This window comes from Mixophyes fleayi, chromosome 1 (genome assembly GCF_038048845.1).
Source record: "Mixophyes fleayi isolate aMixFle1 chromosome 1, aMixFle1.hap1, whole genome shotgun sequence".
NCBI lineage: Eukaryota > Metazoa > Chordata > Amphibia > Anura > Limnodynastidae > Mixophyes > Mixophyes fleayi.
The window spans coordinates 409,804,332-409,822,692 of NC_134402.1; the positions used below are offsets into that span (position 1 = coordinate 409,804,332).

Consider the following 18,361-nt stretch of genomic DNA (forward strand, 5'->3'; position numbering starts at 1 on the left):
ATGGTTTGGCAGAGGCAATGGAACATAGAGGGAAGTGGGGCACATAATCTGCCCCAGCTGTGGCAGATTATGGTTAGGACAGATGTGCGGCTACCCATGTTTGGATTATAGATGGAAAAGTGACAGCACGGCTCAATAGCTCCTTATTGGTCCACACCCGTAAGCTGTGCATGCAGCCAGGATTGCCAAGTGGAATTTTTGGCCCTGGTGCAGCAACTTCCTGTGGCCCCTCACATAGCAACCGTGTGTGTGTGTATGTGGGGGGGGGGGGGGCAGCATGTCCACAACAGGTCAGTGAAGCCATCCACTACACAGGCAATCCAGGGTGAACTTGATATTTTGTGGACCCTGCCCCTGGTGTCCTCGCCATTGGGGGCACCAAATTGAAACTATCCACCGCAAATCGCATCATGGCGCCTTCCATCCTGCCCACTTCGGCAGGATGCTGGAGATGCTCTCCCGGGATTCCAGGAAACCTACCCGGAATTGGTGAGTGTCCTAGAAATTTCAGGAGAGTGGGCAAGTATAAGATAGCGTTAGGGGGGAGAGTAGGAAAATAGCAACCAATAAGGACAGAGGTATGGGGGAAACTGCTCATAGAGAGGAGAGTTACTGTTAATTTCTTTGTGTGTGTGTGTGTGTGTGTGTGTGTGTGTGTGTGTGTATGTATGTGTATATATATATATATATATATATATATATATAATATGGTAAAGTAAAAGTAAGACACTGCTCTTCCAGTAAACAAGGCATTAGACTGGAGTGTGGACTACAGCACTGACACACAATAGGTCCCTGAGCATCCTCTCTCCCGTCCAGTCACACGGTCACACAGTGACGCCGGTAGGCGGTTCTCTGCACGGATTCCCTCTTGGAGAGCCAGCACCGGTTACGTCTGCAGCCAGGCCGGGCCCCTGACGTAACATCCGGAGGGCTCATTTTTCCTGCCAGGGCGAACGGATCGTGCGGGTCGGTGCCCGGGGAGTGCCCGTCACCCGCCACCGCCATGACCGATTTCGACAGCAACCCGTTCGCGGATCCGGACCTGAACAACCCGTTCAAGGTGAGCGAGGTGTGACAGGGTGATGATACAGACATACATACATGTGTATGTATGATCCCTGACATGTACATGGCTCTTGTCTCTAGATGTGTGTCCTATTCGGTACATACGTGGCAGCCAGCCGGTGTTTGCACCTCCTGTAGCCACACATATGGAACTAGTAGCACATGTATGTTATCTGGTGTGTTACATTGCAGTATGCTGTGTATAGGCGTCTGCAGGATGCTGCTGTATGCACAGAGCCACCCATGCAATTCATGTCACTGGTATTTATATACCTGCTTGTACTGATACAGGATTCCCTATTGAATCCTACAATGAGGTTACTGGCAGGTTACCATATTTAAGTAAATATTGATGTATTAAGTGAATGTTAGTATTTGTGTCCTGTGTCTGATATTTTGTGCTTTGCAGTACACAGATACAAAAGTATTGACACAGTTGTAAATGTGGTTTAATATGTTAAAACCTGCACTACTTACTATGATTAATATTGATTTCCGTGTTACTCTAGTTTTATTTACACTTCAACTTCAGTATGTCCTGAAAGCTTAGCTTACTTAATTGGAAACCTTGTGCTGCTTGTACTGGTACACATGCCTTTCTAGTTTAATACCAATTTTATTTTTAATGGGTTACACATAGACTTAAGGTTAAACAAGCAGCTTGGAGTACTAAATTATCCCAACGCTATGGACTGTGTGGTCACAAAGGATAATAAAATCTTTTATAGTGTTGACACTCTAAACTTTCTGATTTCCAGGCTTAAATATATATATATATATATATATATATATATATATATATATATATACACACACACAACAGATACCAAAAGCGGGGCGCTCAACCCACTTCTGTATATAGAAGGTCAAGTAAAAAGGGAGTAGTTTATCACTGTTATAGTATACACAAAAAGTCCAATTTGCAGACGGCAGCCAGTCCTTAAAAACAGAGGGTGAGTCCGGAATGTCTACAAGGCAAAAAAAAGGACAGGGGCGTCACATAGTGTATTACCACAATACAATATTGAAATAGACAGAGTATAGACAGTGTGGTAAAGTGAACTCACACTGCATACATGATGTGTCAATGACAGGAATCCAAATAGAACCAGTATAGTGATTAGAATAGACAATCATGTGCATTACTGTCTCAAATCCCAAGTACATACACCACTGAAAATGATGATTCTGCATACCAGCTATATAATCATGGGAAATATTCACGTAGATGGTGATATCTTCAACGATATTATGTGTCTTCAATGTAAACACTCTTCATAGAGAGGGATCCATAATGGACAGCTGGGACCTCAGATCCACATACAAATAAAAAACTGAGATAGTATAATACTGTATATCACAGATTTAATAATAAAAAAGTAAGTATCAAACTTACATAAAACCACATGTAAAATACATATAATGGTATCTTTAGGTACTCATCTAGGAGATGTTCAGATTTATGGTGTATGTAGTACACAGTTCTCAGTGGATCTCCACATCAAGAATAAGAGATATATTAAATCAGATAGAAATCCTCAATCCTCAACGCGTTTCGTCCATATACAGCTGGACTTCATCAGGAGGTAGAAAATGGCAATATTCCTTAGCATATACGGGACTCATATTTATAGTGTCCCAAACCGTATCGGTATGTGGCGTTGTAAGACGCTAAGCGTCAACCCACGTGTCCTGAGTAACGTATCTGACGCACAAAGGGTCTGCGCATGCGTAACATCATGTGTTAAGCCCGATGACACATATTCTAATCAGACTTCTCAGGTTACCATATACTATATAGCGCGTCAGACATGTAACATCTGTATAGTATAGTATCATCTATTGTGCTCATCACCACATGAAACTTATCAAGTTGTCATGAAGTAGTGATAAACAATACATCCGGTAAAAAATACATTAATAAAAAATACATTCAGTGATGCGATCACATGATATTTATATTGCATTAATTGGGATTTTTTTTATTGTTATCATCAGCATTTACAGTGCTCTCAGGGGCATATTTAACAATTACTGTTTTTTTTGTTTTTTTGCATGATCATTTTCATTCCTTATCGAAATAGGGAATAAAAGATCATCGGCCATTTATTACAAGTGTTCTGCTGGATCAGCAGTCACAATAAATGGCTGTCCTGGCAAACACCTATCTCTTCTATGGTCACTATCGCAAAGTGGCCACCTTTGCGATAGTCACCATAGGCTAAAATGGCTAACGCCGCCTTCATATGGCGATTGCCATCGGGCGCAAGTTCTGAAAATTTTTTATTTTCAAAATTTGTTAAATCTCGCAAAATGTTTTTGCATTCACAATCAGTGGGAAAGCAGCATATATCGGCGATGCTTTATTTCATCATCCTCATTTATTTATATAGTGCCACTGACTCCGCAGCGCTGTACAGAGAACAGAAGACTAGGGTCAGTTTTGATAGCAGCCAATCAACCTACCAGTATGTTTTGGAGTGTGGGAGGAAACCGGAGCACCCGGAGGAACCCCACCAAACACGGGGAGAACATACAAACTCCACACAGGTCATGGTCAGGAATTGAACTCATGATCCCAGTGTTGTGAGGCAGAAGTGCTAACCACTTAGCCACCGTGCTTATTTATAAATAGAAGGGATACTTTAATTTTGCGGTGGTCCCCAGAAGGGATTAGAAACTTATTATATCTAGGCCCCTCAGTATTATCATCATCATCATCACCATTTATTTATATAGCGCCACTAATTCCGCAGCGCTGTACAGAGAACTCGCTCACATCAGACCCTGCCCCATTAGAGCTTAGTCTAAATTCCCTAAAGCACACACAGACAGACTAGGGACAATTTTGTTAGCAGCCAATTAACCTACCAGTATGTTTTTGGAGTGTGGGAGGAAACTGGAGCACCCGGAGGAACCCCACGCAAACACGGGGGTTCTACCCGTGTTTGAGGCCATGGTTGGGAATTGAATTCATGACCCCAATGCTGTAAGGCAGAAGTGCTAACCACTACGCCACAGTGCTGCCCACACAAACAAGACTCTGGACTGCAGTTCATGATTTGCCAAAGTGAAGTCAAGCCTTACTGTACAGTACAGTGGGAGTTGTGTGTAGAATGCTACAGAGAAGTGTATTTTACATACTTGATAACACACGGAGATATTTGAGAAAACTATTTTACAGCAAACTGTGAAGAGGACGAGGTGCTGCCCATAGGAACAGATATTTGCTTTAATTTCCTAAATCATTGATGGGCAAACGGATACACATCAAGAGCCTCATGAACGGCCCTCAAAAGGGCCGCACATAACCCTTAATCTCAGTAATGCATTAAAACTTTTAATCAAATAAGATGAATAAGTGTTACAAGCTGTAACAAACAAATCTGATAATAGAGCAGTAAGGAGCTGGTTTCCTGTAGGTGAAGGCTCGGAGGCCTCCATGAGACCCTAAAGCCGCCTGTTGCCCATCTCTTACCTAAACTGTACCAGATAAGTGACAGACTTTGATCCCTATGGGTGACGCCACCTTTTCTATACAGTCATATGTACCAAGTTTCAATATCTACCCCATTATATTTTAATATTGTACTAAAATTGTCACAAAAATAGTTGTGGCTCATTTATATAATTTACAAAATGTGTTTTGAATGCATCTTTTCATACAGGATGCCACATGTATATTCTGTCTTTCAGGTACAATATTTGAAATAAAGTAATACTAGTTCTGGTCATATATCACATATCCATTGAAATGTTCACCAAAATCTTCTGCGCATTTTATTATGTAACTCGATCTACATTACAGTTATGAAAAGTCAGTTTTGAAATACAAGTTGATTATGGAAGAGGAATTAGGATAGTCACTGTCGTATATATCTCTCAATGTGACAGAACTGGAATTAATAGTAGATTTTTGTAATCTTTGTATATATTATAATAAAATATTGTCATCTTAAGTTTCTTACTGTTATATGAACATACAGACTAATTATGTGATGCCCACTCGTGACTTAAATGAAGGCAGATTCTCAAAGCTTTAGTTTCTATAGTGTGGTTTAACTGTCTCTGGTTACATGCAGGCCTACATTAACACATTATTAATGATGCTGTCTGGAAAGGTGCAGTGCTACAGAAATGCAGCCAGTTACACGTAGTAATCTTTCTGCATGTATTGTTTAATGTAAATCAGACAGAAAAAAAGTGCAAAGCCCCAAAGAACTTACAATCTAAGATCGCCTAGATTTGTATTTTGTTTAACCTTTTTTTTAAATCTACTTGGTAATCCCTATGTCACAGGCTGCCCAACTGTGCGAGAGAATAAAATGGTTGTTTGTTTAATATTAATGGAACACTCAGCTGATGACAAAGCAAATGAACCTGATTTAACCTGGGAGTGAAAATATATCCTATTATGATCATTATTGTTTACTTGTAAGGATAGTCGCTAGAAAAAGTCATACGTAAAAATAAATTGTGCAAAAAGAGGTGTTATTTTTGATTTATCTTACAACAAATGTTAAATAAAACATTTGGACATAGTAATTCTGCACAAGTAGTCTCATTTTTCTGTATATTTACATTTATTAACATGGGTACTGCTTGCATAAATATATTATTGATATACTCTGTGCTGCAGTAGCCAAATTATCACTGAAAATGTCGGGTTTTACCAAACACTAATTTTGAACAACAATTGTTTGCATTAGCAGTTGACAGAGCACTAAGAGGGTTGTCCACCTTAATCAGAATAACTACATCTGTGTTTCACAGAGAAATGGTGGGATTCAACTAAGGTGCCTCTTGGTTATAGTTTTAGTTCTCTGGCTTGAGCTTCATTGTCATTTTTATATCCTTGTGATTTAAATTAGGATGTATATCCTATAAGGGCACTTGCAGAACAATTGGTTATAGTAAATAATTAAGGGAATATACCCAATTTGTAAAATGGAATTAATAAAATCAGAAGTTACATAAGTTATTTGTACAGATGACCAATAAATAATTGATTAGCATGTGGAATCAGCCATGCTTCACCTTGTGCTTTTACTATTCATCCCCAATGATTGAGTCGCCATTAAATGGCAGCTTTGTACATCTAGATATACAGTAACGAACAGAGTGTCAGAGCAGTACAGTCATAGGGCCTGAGTCAGTAAGGCAGGTATCTGCAGGGAGTAGTAAAACTCCATGCAAATAGGCTATGCTTACACCCATAGTCAACAAGTAACGAATCTGAAGATATGTTCCTTGTTAACTACCGGGTGTATTTTCACACCTCTCACTGCTTTACTACACAGGACGCTGCAGGATATGTACGTACCTGTCCGTGCCTGCAACAGCCTGTGGATCCAGTGGCATTATAGCTGTCGAATTGCCAGCTCAAGGGTATGCTACCAGTCTGGTGCTGTTGGGGGCAATATCAGGGGGTGGCATTGAGAGCGTGCGGTCACCCTGATTTGCCTCCATCCAGCACTATACAAGCCAGCTTGGGCTGTTGGCTCTATAGCAGGGGAGCCTGCAGCGCGGAGTCCCCCTGCCATGATGCCAACCAGCACAGAGTTGGATTCCCTAGGGAGTTGGGGTCTGCAACGAAAAAAAATGTGCAGCCTCCCCTGTGCTTAAAACACCAGGGCTCTTCTTACATCCCTTGGTGGTGGGTGTGGAGTAATTAAGTAAATAATGTAAGTGTAAACACTATTTTAGTTTGTGGAACTACAGGTCCCAGCAAGCCTAGGCTTCCATTAACAGTCTAGGCATGCTGATGCTTGTAGAACTACAAGCACCAGCATACCCATGGCAGCTGTCCACCACTTTGTTCCAAGCAGCACTATGCTGGCAGCACAAGGGTTAATATAGTTTGGAGAGGGGGCTGCATGCTTTATTTTTTTTAACATCTATCTTTTACAACTGTCTAGTGCCGCCAGGCCCGGCGCAAGCACTTAGACTAGACTACTTACTGGTCCAGGAGATAAGGGTGAAATCAGCGCAGTAGCTAACTAGGAACGCCCTTACTGTACATTGCGTATGTTCATTTGAGCACTGCCCACCCTGTTGACTCCCTTAAAACGTAGGCTGTAGTAAGCCTATTTTTTTAACAAATATGCAGAACAATTTAGCAGAGGATACACTCAAAACACACAGATACATGCCTTAATGACTCAGGCCCTTGGTGTCCTCATACCACAAGGTTGTAATATGAATAAACGCTGCACTTGAATATTTTACTTACTTTATCAGTCTGCTTTATAACACTACAACAACACAAGTGTTTATTTATGTGGAGAATGTGGTACCGTGATTGTGTAGTCACTAAATGCTAGCCCATTTTTATAAAGGGCTTTTCCTCTGGACCCAGCAGGACAGAGGGCCTGCCATTAAACTTAAAATAATCTGAATAAAGCTGGGCACACACCAGGGTTTTCAACCAACTATCGTGCCAATCGCATGATAAATGACTCTTAGGTCCGATATCACATTAGTGTGTTACTTTCCCATGATCATGTTTTATTGTACCAATGCACATCATATTGTTTGATTTTATAAGCTGACTAAAAATCATGATAAATGATTTAACAATGTCGGGCAATTGTGGAAGTGTGTATGCACTAAGGAATAGCAGTGTAGGCAGAGCTCTAGAATGTGCAGTCACGATCTTTTCATCAGATGTTTGAGAGATGAAGAGCACAGATCTGAATGTAAATTGTGTAAGTGTGTAAACATGAATCTGCAAGCTCATCAGGATTGTTGTATTGTGGGGAATGGGATGGAGGACCCCAGGTAAGTAGTCTTTAGTAATGTATTATAAACTTTTGAACTCCATACACAACTGAATTTTTTAACCTAATAATCTTGAAGGCCATTTGCATACATAGGGGGGAAAAAGTTTATCAAAAAGTAACCTCTCAACCCCTTTATCTGAATTGCTACTGTACTAGGACTTAAATTGTGGTTGAAGAATCGCAATAAAGGAACAGGAGGTGTTCCAAATATATTACTCTGATTCAGCATTCCCTGCAAATTGTCCTCCGCCTTACTGCTCTATATTCTACCTATGTTGTTTAAGATTCTGATAGTATTAGAAGTTGAAATGTAAATGAATAAAACCTGTGTTGGGAGGAATAGATAAACTCCCATGAAAACTAATGTGCAGTATAGATGCAGTTTTCTATGCACTTTTCATGTGTTGTGCTTCTACCAATGTAATCTGTACCTGGTAGCAGAAGATAATGAATGGTTTTACGGCATTTGAAAATTTTCATTGTTCTAGAATGCATTGGTGTGGATGGAACCACTGACTCTTATATGCCAATTTTTATGTGCTTTTCAAGCATTTGTTAAGGTGTGAAAAGCTAAAAACAAAAACAAAATAAAACAGATGCGAACAAGCCCTTACTGCTCTCCTGAGCATAGCTCGATACACTTTTTCTGTGAGGTTATTTAAAGTTGATTCCAGACTCTTTTTTTTTTTTTTTTTTTTTTTTTTTTTTTTTTCTTTCTGGTCTTAAAGAAGCACCAACTCAGAGTTTTAGCCTAGCCCAAATCGGTCAGTTCTGTTTATATCTATTGGGGTTGGAAATCCACTTTTTGTTGGACCTTTATCAGTGGTAAAATAATCTTGATATTTGCATCAGTCTATCGTCAAGTTATACATAATAAAATTAGTGCCTGTACTTCCCAATTGGAACTTTGCCAATCCTCAATACTTGGGATTGTTCAAAATGCTCCCAAAAAATATATATCTTCACAGATACAATCTCAAGTGCACTTGCCACATAATAGCTGCCTGAAATAGTACATTCATGGGGCAGATAGCGTCCACTGCTTATGGTTATGCCAAGGAAAAATAGTGGTAAGGTAAATAGGACTTTTAGCCTGACACCAATAGCAGCGTGACTTATTTCATATTTATCAGAAGAAAACACCCATTCATAGCCTCTTCGGGGTAGTCTCCCCCACCTAATTTATACAGTAGAAAAAAAAAAAAGATCTACCTGAGTTGACAGAAGAGCTCTGGGGAAGGTCCTTCAAATTCTCTCCTCATTCAGCTCTGATTCATTTATCATCATCAACATCAGCATTTATATAGCGCCAGCAGATTGCGTAGCGCTTTACAATTGGGTTCAAACAGTGATAAAACAATACTAGGTAATACAGACAGACAGACAGGTAAGAGGCCCTGCTCGCAAGCTTACAAGGACAATGGTTTGATACACAAGGGTAAGTGCTACATGACATTGAATATTTTTCCAATTAGAATGCAACGGTTACAAAGTTTAGTGTATGCTTAGTCACACAACTATGTTGGTCAGAGGGTTGTTGTCTTGTGTCAGCTGTGTAGAGGGTGGTAATAGGGTAACTTAGAGAGATTATGAGGGTGGTAGAGGAATATTATAAACTTGTCTGAAGAGGTGGGTTTTCAGAGAACGCTTGAAGGTTTGAAGACTAGAAGTAAGTCTTGTGGTACAAGGAAGTGAATTTCACAAAGTGGGTGCAGCCCGAAAAAAGTCCTGTAACCGAGAATGGGAGGAAGTAATGACCGTTGAAGAGAAGCAGATCTTGTGCAGAACGGAGGTATCTAGTTAGGAGATATTTGAGACAAGTGAGGAGATGTATGTCGGTGCAATTTTGTTGATGGGCTTGTGTGTTAATAGAATAATTTTATATTGGATTCTTTGAGAAGCAGGCAACCAATGTAGAGACTCGGCAGACCAAAAACGATTTGCAAGGAAAATCAATCTAGCTGCTGCATGCAAAATAGATTGTAGGGGCTCGAGTCTGCCTTTGGGAAGACTAGTAAGGAGGGAATTACAATAATCGATGCAGGAGATGATGAGTGCATGAATTAAGGTTTTGAACAGTGTCTTGTGTGAGATATGTACATATTCTGGAAATGTTTTTTAGATGTATGCAGCATGATTTAAATATAAAGTTGATGTGGGGAACAAAGAATAGTTGCGAGTCAAGGATTACACTTGGGCAGCGGGTTTGCGGGGTGGGATTTATTGTCATGTTGCCAACAGAAATAGAAATGTCAGACAGGAAGCTTCTGTTGACAGGTGGGAATATTATTAACTCTGTTTTTGAAAGATTCAGTTTGGGTTGACAAGAGGACATCCAAGATGAAATGGCAGAAAGACAGCCAGTAACGCGAGACAACACAGATGGCAAGAGATCCGGAGATGATAGATAAATTTGTGTAGCATCCGCATTGAGATGATACTGAAATCCAAAGGAGCTTATTAATTTCCCAAGAGAAGTGGTGTAGATAGAGAATAGCAGAGGACCTAGGACTGAGCCTTGTGGTACTCCACCTGATAAAGGAAGCGGAGTGGAGGTTGTTGTAGAGAAATTAACACTGAAAGAGCGATTAGATAGGTAGGATGAGAGCCAGGATAGGACAGTGTCTGGAAGACCTAGGGATTGTAGCGTTTGTATGAGCAGAGAGTGGTCAACAATGTTGAATGCAGCAGAGAGATCAGGAGAACTAGAAGAGTAATCACCTTTAGTTTTAGCTGTGATTACATCATTGACAACCCTGGTCAGCGCAGTCTCTGGAGTGTTGAGAGCGAAAGCCTGATTGAAGAGGATCCAATAGGTTGTTTGCATAAAGGAAACATGTGAGGCGAGTGTAGGCTATTCTCTTAAGAAGTTTGGAGGGGCATGGGAGCTGAGAGATGGGGCGGTAATTTGAGATAGTTTGGGTCAGAATTTTTTTTTTTAGAATAGGATTAATCACTGCGTGCTTGAATAGTGATGGAGAGATATTACAGATTTTAGTTAGAGATGGAATGAGCACAAGAGACAAGGACCTACAAATTTGTGAGGGTACTGGATCAAGAGGACAGGAGGTAGAATAGGAAGATAAGAAGAGAGTAGATTCGTCCTCTTCATTTATCACATTTATTACACCTTGTTCCCGAGTGTGTAATATTAGGGCTGATCTCTTACAGTAATGATTTCTGAAGGGACATTTTTCCATTTAGTATGGTCGTGCCTTAGAGTACTGTGCTTGTTGGGTGAAGTGGGGATATTTTGAGCCTTTTGGCCCTACCAGTTACTTTTGACCTACTGGCAATGGTCTTGTGTTAGTGAATAACATCATCCCAACAAGAGCAGAGCATCTACTTACCAGATTTATTTATTTATTTATTTTCTGCTAAGAGGGGAATTATGGCTTTCCTGAGGTTACTTTCCCCACTACAGTGATGTGTAAAGCACATCACTGTAGTGGGGGAAGTAAAGATGCGGTTCTAGGTACCGCTCCTTAGCGGTACCTAGAACCGCATCCTTCTGGGTTAGTCTCGCTGCTAGTGTACACCCTTTGCTGGTACACCTGATCTCTTGCCTTCAGATCAGGGTTGCTGTTGATGGTTCCCCCTGTCCTATCACACTGGCAAGAGCTGCAGGTAGCAGGCAAAACGTTGGTACTGGAACAGCCAGATAACAAATTAAATTTGTTATAATCTGCGGGTCACAGGAATTATAGCAAGAAAGTAGGTGTCAAAGCGGGTTCCTTAAGCAATGATGTTTATTAGCTCAGGAAAAGGACTTTTTATTTTTTTTTTATTTTTTTTTTTGAAGCCCGAGGCGCGTGCTCCAAATCACCCAGTGCAGTCGGTGACTGTGCTGGGGGCTTGGGTGTTTGGACCCTTCCTAAAAAGGAAAGGGCCCCGTTCCTCTCCATCCCTCAGGAGCCAGAAGTCCCGAAGAGATCTTCGGGCCCTCCTTCGCTAAAGCTAGGGAGATCCCCTTTACATCCCCGACCTCCGGAGCCAAAAGGCTCCTTAGGAAGTAAGGGTCTTCAGGACCGCCTCCGCCGCAAGTTTCAGGCAATCCCCTTTACCCCGAGGTCGGTCGAAGCTTCCTCCAGGGTACTGGTTCTTTAACCCCCCCCTTCCCCTCCTCCTTCCCAAAGCAGGGAGCCTCAGATTACTTGGAGGGAGAGAGGGTTTATACCCAAACCCCATCCAAAACCTGCCGCTCAACAATAAATAAAAAAAGAACAAACCTAAAAAGTGCTTGTGACAAATGCTATGTGTTAATAAATTAATAAGTGCCCGCAGGCCACAGCCTAATGGTCGGTGGGTTTAAAAAAAATTCTGGTCCAGCCAAAAGGCCTGGACCAAGAATTAAAAAGTGATGAAGGGAGGTTAAAGGTGCTTGGTGCTTGTGCCATACTCTGTTCATAGAGAGGATGTTGCAGGTTCCCCATCACCAGTGAATTTTCAGGCACCCCTGGCTCCCTTTCAACCAGGGGCACTTCAGCACCTTGGGCTCCAGACACCACAGGACCAAGTGACGTCCCATCGCCTATAGGGGGCGCCTTTAAGCACCTACTACGTATATGGGAATCTACACTTGATCTTAGCGAAAAGGACAGTTACATTAGTTTGAGGTACTAGTGATTTCCAGAAAGTGCAGATGGTATAATAATACATGGTCAAACAGAGCTCCTTGTTATACAGATTCTGAAACATCTGTTAGCAGGGGGTAACACCGCCCACTGATCCCAGCTGGCTCCACAAAGACTTATAAATCACATTCAATAATTTATCAGGATATAATCTAATCTTGCATCTAACGCAGTTTACCTTTCACGTCAACATGATTTCCTCAAATGTGCTGGTTATATTGTTAGGAGGCTTCCTGTCTCTCTACCAAGACATGCACAGAAGTAACAACCCCATGCCGGGTCTTTAGGCCAAAGCAGGTGTTTGTCACTTCTTAGATGAAAAGAATGAATTAACTTAATTTAGGATTTCCTTTCCTCTTTTCTTACACACATATTTCCTCCACCATGGCTGCAGTACATCCCCAATATACAGATATAACACTATCAAAATCAGTACATTTGCAATTATATAAACTGGCGCACCGAGCAATTTTTAAATATATTTATACAATAAGTTATTTATAAGTGATCCAGTATTCTATGACGTATAGTGTTTATATGGACCCTTATTAAATGTGTTCTTTATACATGTTACACTAAGTGAATGGTATGCTTTATATAGATGTGGTTTCCTATTTATCTCATGAACATTATGAATGTGGGGGCAGAATGTAGAGAATCTCTCTAGATCTTACTAGGGTGGCATCATTCCCATGGACAGTGTTCTACTATCCGGAAGCCACCAGTAGCTGTCTGTGCATTACACCTAGATATAATTGTACACCAGAGGTGCTCAAACCCAGTCCTCAAGAGCTACCACTGGTCATGTTTTCAGGATTTGTGTCTAGAAACAGGTGGGATAACTACTGCTGTCCCACAAAATAGGTTAACACACCTGTGCATGATTAAAGAAATCTTGAAAACATGAACTGTTGTTGGCTCTTGAGAACTGGGTTTGAGCACCTCTGTTAAATACCCTGGTGTGTCAAAAGTTAAACACAGAAAATTGCACTAGAATTTGTTTTATGACTTTGTGGCAGCAACTGATTTTGTCTGAAAGGAAATTAAATAGACCAGTGTTGCGGGATATGTCTGCATTATGACAGTAAAAGAATAGACACAAAATCTGTCTGTAACTGGAGGCTCCACATGCCTTATAGTTCTTATAGAATGATACCCTGCAACAGATGGCGTTTAATTTGCTGGAATATGATAATAATCCAAACAAGTGTAGGTATTTGTTTAATGATTCCATGGCAAATATTCTCTAGTTGTTCTGGCTGTGGGAGATCATGCTGCAAGGCTTGTATTAATGGAGGAGCTTTCTTCTATGTTGACAAATGTTTATGCGGCTAGGACTGCTTCTCATACAAATAGACACAACCAGAAAGGCAATTAACACACTTCACATTTTTATTTACATTAGCATAAAAGAAAAACATTCTTCTGTAGTCCAGCTGGTTCAGATATTAGTTTTATAGAGCCAGCCACTTATATTAATTGATAGTGAAGTATATTCACCGAGTTTTACAAGATAAAAGATGTAAAAAAAAAAATTTACTTTGATTTTTTTTTTCCCCCTGACATTCCTCCTGTATGGTGAGAAAGGACAGTCTGCTATTTCCATCACTTCTGCAAGAAATACATATGTCGTGCCCATTATTCTAGGGAGTACAGAGCCGATCGATCTGTTACAGCTGCCCACTCATGTTATTCATACTCTTAAAATGATTTGTAAATCCTTGTTATTAGTATATCTGCTGCCGTAAGGTGAAAATAAAGATAACACTAATGCTGTAATGTTAGTTCTGAGTCTGAGCAGTAGCTTAGACATTTACAGCTGGAGATGGGTGAATCAATGCTGATTTGCTTAAAATTTGGGGAATAATTAACGCCCACTGCAGAAACTGGCCAATCAAAGTGCATGCAGTTTGTGACATTTATCACTAATTTGGCTTTTCTGTTGTTAAGCCACAATATCCAGTTTACTTGTTAAGTGTCAGTTGCTCTATAAAAGGTGAGAATATGCATGGCAAATGAAAAAGTTGAACTTCCCTTGAGATAAAGTGGTCCTTTTATAGAGCCAAACCCATGGTTATGGACTGGCTAGCCCAATGTCTGCAGTGTAGATGATAATTTATTTGATCACATCTTTGCAGACTTGAAGAACTTAATGTCAGGTTGTAGCAATCGGTAGCATGATGATATAATATTGTGATATGATAATCGTCCTCTGAGGTAAAATGAGGATGACGTTCTATACTCAACGGTGGGCAGAAGATTAACATTTACCACCAAGCAATAAACCAAAGTCTTGTATGAGCAGAAAGGGTAAATGTGCTCAGACAACCCCACATTGCGAAGTACATTGTACAATAAAAGAAGCAATACAATCGGACATTCGGTACAATGTCAGTGATACAATCTATAAGAATCCAAATAAAAGGTAACTGGTGGCAAATATTTGTCAGTTTACACAAAGCAATGTCTCACAACCTTTTTTAAGAAAGTGTTTGTGTAGTTGTTTAGGAGGGGTGATGATGAGGAATCTCCTGCCCTGCAAATTGCATCTGACTCCAACTGCATCAACCCCAACGTAATCATTATACTGTGAGAGAAAGTGTTATCATATAGTAACTGAAACCAATAATTCAGTACCAGACAGTGCCATGGCTGCGTATTTATCACCCGCAACATCACAAATTAGTGTCAAGAAAGCTTCCAATCCACGGGATGTAAACCATACATCATCTGAAAGGCCAACATCGCAAACTGGGAATCGTTTATTTGGACGTTTATGGAAACTGATCAAGATAACCTAGATAATTGTTGGTAGCCTAGTGTGTAGTGTGTGTGTACAAAGGGTCAGTTGAGGTCACAAGGTAACAGCTTGGAGCATCAGTCCTCATTCAACATTTGGTATGCAGTATAGACTCCTTTTGGGGGGCAAGTGCAGGACCTGTAAATCCAAATCTCAGTTGATACAATAAAGGTACATGTCATTTGTACATCTAATGTTGTTGTCCTCGCTGAAGATGTACATCATGACTCTGCGGAAGTGCAATTCCAAGTTCTTCATCCTAAGTTAATTATTAGAATAATTCTACAGGAAAATTGCAAAACAGCCACAGCTATCACCACTAACAACCATTGATGGAAGTATTAGAGTGGACAAGTGCAACAGGACGCATACTAGAGCACTAGTATGGTTAATGTTGTCTGCTGACATAATGAACCCTAGTGTGTGTGTATGTACACACTTGTGTGGTAGAGAATTTAGACTGCAAGCTACATTGTGCAGTGCTTCCTAATAAGATGACACTATATAAATAAGCAATTATAATTGTGGACATTTCTTTTGGTGAGATAAACAAGATTATGGCTTTTTTACATTATTTTACTTATGATTTTTCTGTAATTGTCAATCTATACACAGCAGTATAATGAGGGTGGTCACAGCAACTAGATGCTGCCTTCTTCAACCAAGCAATCGTATGCATGTATGTCTTCAAGTCCTATGTGTGCTAGTGGTGAACAGGCCGCTCACAACGATGGTATTGATGGAAGTCGAGAACGGATGAAATACAGAAGATGTTTAGGTGCTGCATTAAACACAATAATTTATTTACAGCCCTGCATGATTCACGTTACAAGTGGAACATGGGCACATTTTTGGCCAGATCTGTAAGGGACTTGATGCTTACGCATTGCCAAGAAACTCTTATACAGACTCTTCAGTTGTTCACCTAGCAAAAAAAAGAAATATCACAACAAGCTCATGATTGTCATTATACTGGTCATTGGGAAAGAGAAAATCTATGGACCCCAATCCAATCAAATCTGTTTTGATGGGAATGCTGCCAGTTTTTTTTTATTTTTTTTTTAAAAGAGGGTAAAGCAGTTTTGGGCAACATGAAGAAGTGGCCTTTCGGTCTTCAAAGGGTCCGCACAGAGGATGGATGGCGTGCACGGTGCAATCACTCCTCTTCCTCCGGGGATACCACTTGACCTCCCTGCTCTGTGCAGAGGAGGTCACGTGACTCGGAGGTAGGCTTCCCCTGTTCTAACCAGATTAGGAACAGCCGACTGGTGGGCTACAATCAAAGGCCGTTGGCCATCTGTTGTCCACCCCTGCGACAAAGGGCCATCCAATTGTACAATTTAAAGACAGAAAATGGTGGAAGCATAAGCTTGTCCTATAGCACTTCCACCTGAATGATTTCAGCATTGAGATACTTGACATAGATTCTTTATTTTTTTTATTTTTTTCGTAAACTATGGGAAGTTGGTCTCCCACGTGTATTTTTTACATAATATAATTTGTTACAATAACACCTGTGGCCCCTCAGCCAGGTACTTATATTATTCCCTGCTGTATCGGAGAATAAGGCAGACAGGGGGTAGTCTACTTCTGCATCACATGACCTCACGCTGCACCATGGAGGAAGAGGGAGTGCAGTTGCGGCCCTCCAAGAAGACAAGAGATGCCCATCGCTGGATTAGGAGGTGCATTTAATAAATTTACACACATTCAGAGGTATTTAGTACAAGCAGTCTTCAGTGTTTATTTGGTTAACATTTACCACTACAAGGGTGGTACAGTATGGGAAAAGAAACCATGGAAGGGATGTGTATGCTTTAGCAATAAATGAGTGCTGAAACCTACAGTACAATGTGTGCATGTGTATAACTAAGCTGCATACTGCTTTCTGAGACTGTTTGCATACAGTAGTGGTCTATGGTATCACCAGTGATGTGAACCTCCTCTCGGCTAAGGGTTTCAGCAGTGTTTATACACCGCTCTGTGTGGCACTCATTATCTGATAGCACGTGATGCTAGAGGATTATTCTGTGTCATCTGGTATTCTTATCAGAGATCACATGTAAAAGAGGTCAGCTGCCAACCAACTGTATCCTCCGTTGGCAGAGCAGAGACGGACTAAACAGCACTATGTAGAACAGACCCTGAATTCTTCATCCACCCATATCCAGAGAGATGAAGATATACTTAATACTGCAGACAAACTATATTTGGTATGTTGCTTTTCTATTATCAAAGCCTCCCTGCTCTTACTCATAGCACGTTACATCACGATCAGACTTTCTGCATATCATCTGACTTGTCTTTGAACGTCACATGACAGCAAATAATAATTTGCTAAATTCTGTTTTTGTACATGTGACTTCCTCTGGAGTATCCACAGTCGGCATAAATGAGTTTTCTGTTACATAATGTTGTTTTCTTTTTATTTATTTATTTTTTAAACTTTTGACGTAGACCACCACATATATATTTAAAGCCTTGTATCTATTTGTTGTCCTCTGGTTACTATATTGACTGTGAATAGAATCGTTAGGAGACATAATGGAAGTTTTTAGGTCACTAGCAGGTAATAAGTAACCTAATACTAAGAAGCTTTTCTGAGACTTATTCCTCACAGGTCTAGTTGTTGGTTTGATAATAAAAGGTGTAGAGCAGCAATGAGTTATGTAAAAATGTAACATTTACCCTGATTGTCACAGTCCCCTCCTGATTGTTATGTTTAACGTTGTCAATTTAGTAGGTTTTCTCTCCTATGTACTTGGAGGTGGCATATTTTTCTGGCCACATGCTGCCCGTACTAATGGGCTTCCAATGAGCAAATATGTCAAACACATTTCCATCAATAACAAGTTGTATGTATGAGATTGTTTTGAAATGGAAGGGGGGATATGCTATCAAAAGTAAAGGTCGTAGATCATTTATCAACATTTTAAGCAGTTTAAATTTGTGTTCTAATAAATACTACCTTTTACCTCTAGATAACCACAATTTGTCTTTCTTTTCATCATAAACTGGTGGTATTTACACCACCAGTTTATGATGAAAAGAAAGACAAATTGTGGTTATTTAATTTT

General features: G+C 40.3%; 1 protein-coding gene across 3 annotated transcripts in view; it reads left to right on the top strand.

Annotated features, from left to right (window-relative positions):
* Positions 1–850: 850 nt before the first annotated feature.
* The window catches only part of SCAMP1 (secretory carrier membrane protein 1), a 457,689-nt gene continuing 440,178 nt past the window's right edge, over positions 851–18,361 (top strand). For 2 of the 3 annotated variants that reach the window (XR_012678477.1, XM_075182282.1), the window contains exon 1: positions 852–1,063. Coding sequence is in view for 2 of the 3 variants with exons in the window: in XM_075182282.1 (XP_075038383.1) it covers positions 1,007–1,063 (57 nt within the window). In the remaining variant the exon portion in view is untranslated. Of the gene's footprint in view, positions 1,064–18,361 lie in introns of all 3 variants that reach the window. The other variant, XM_075182295.1, reaches the window with a different exon arrangement.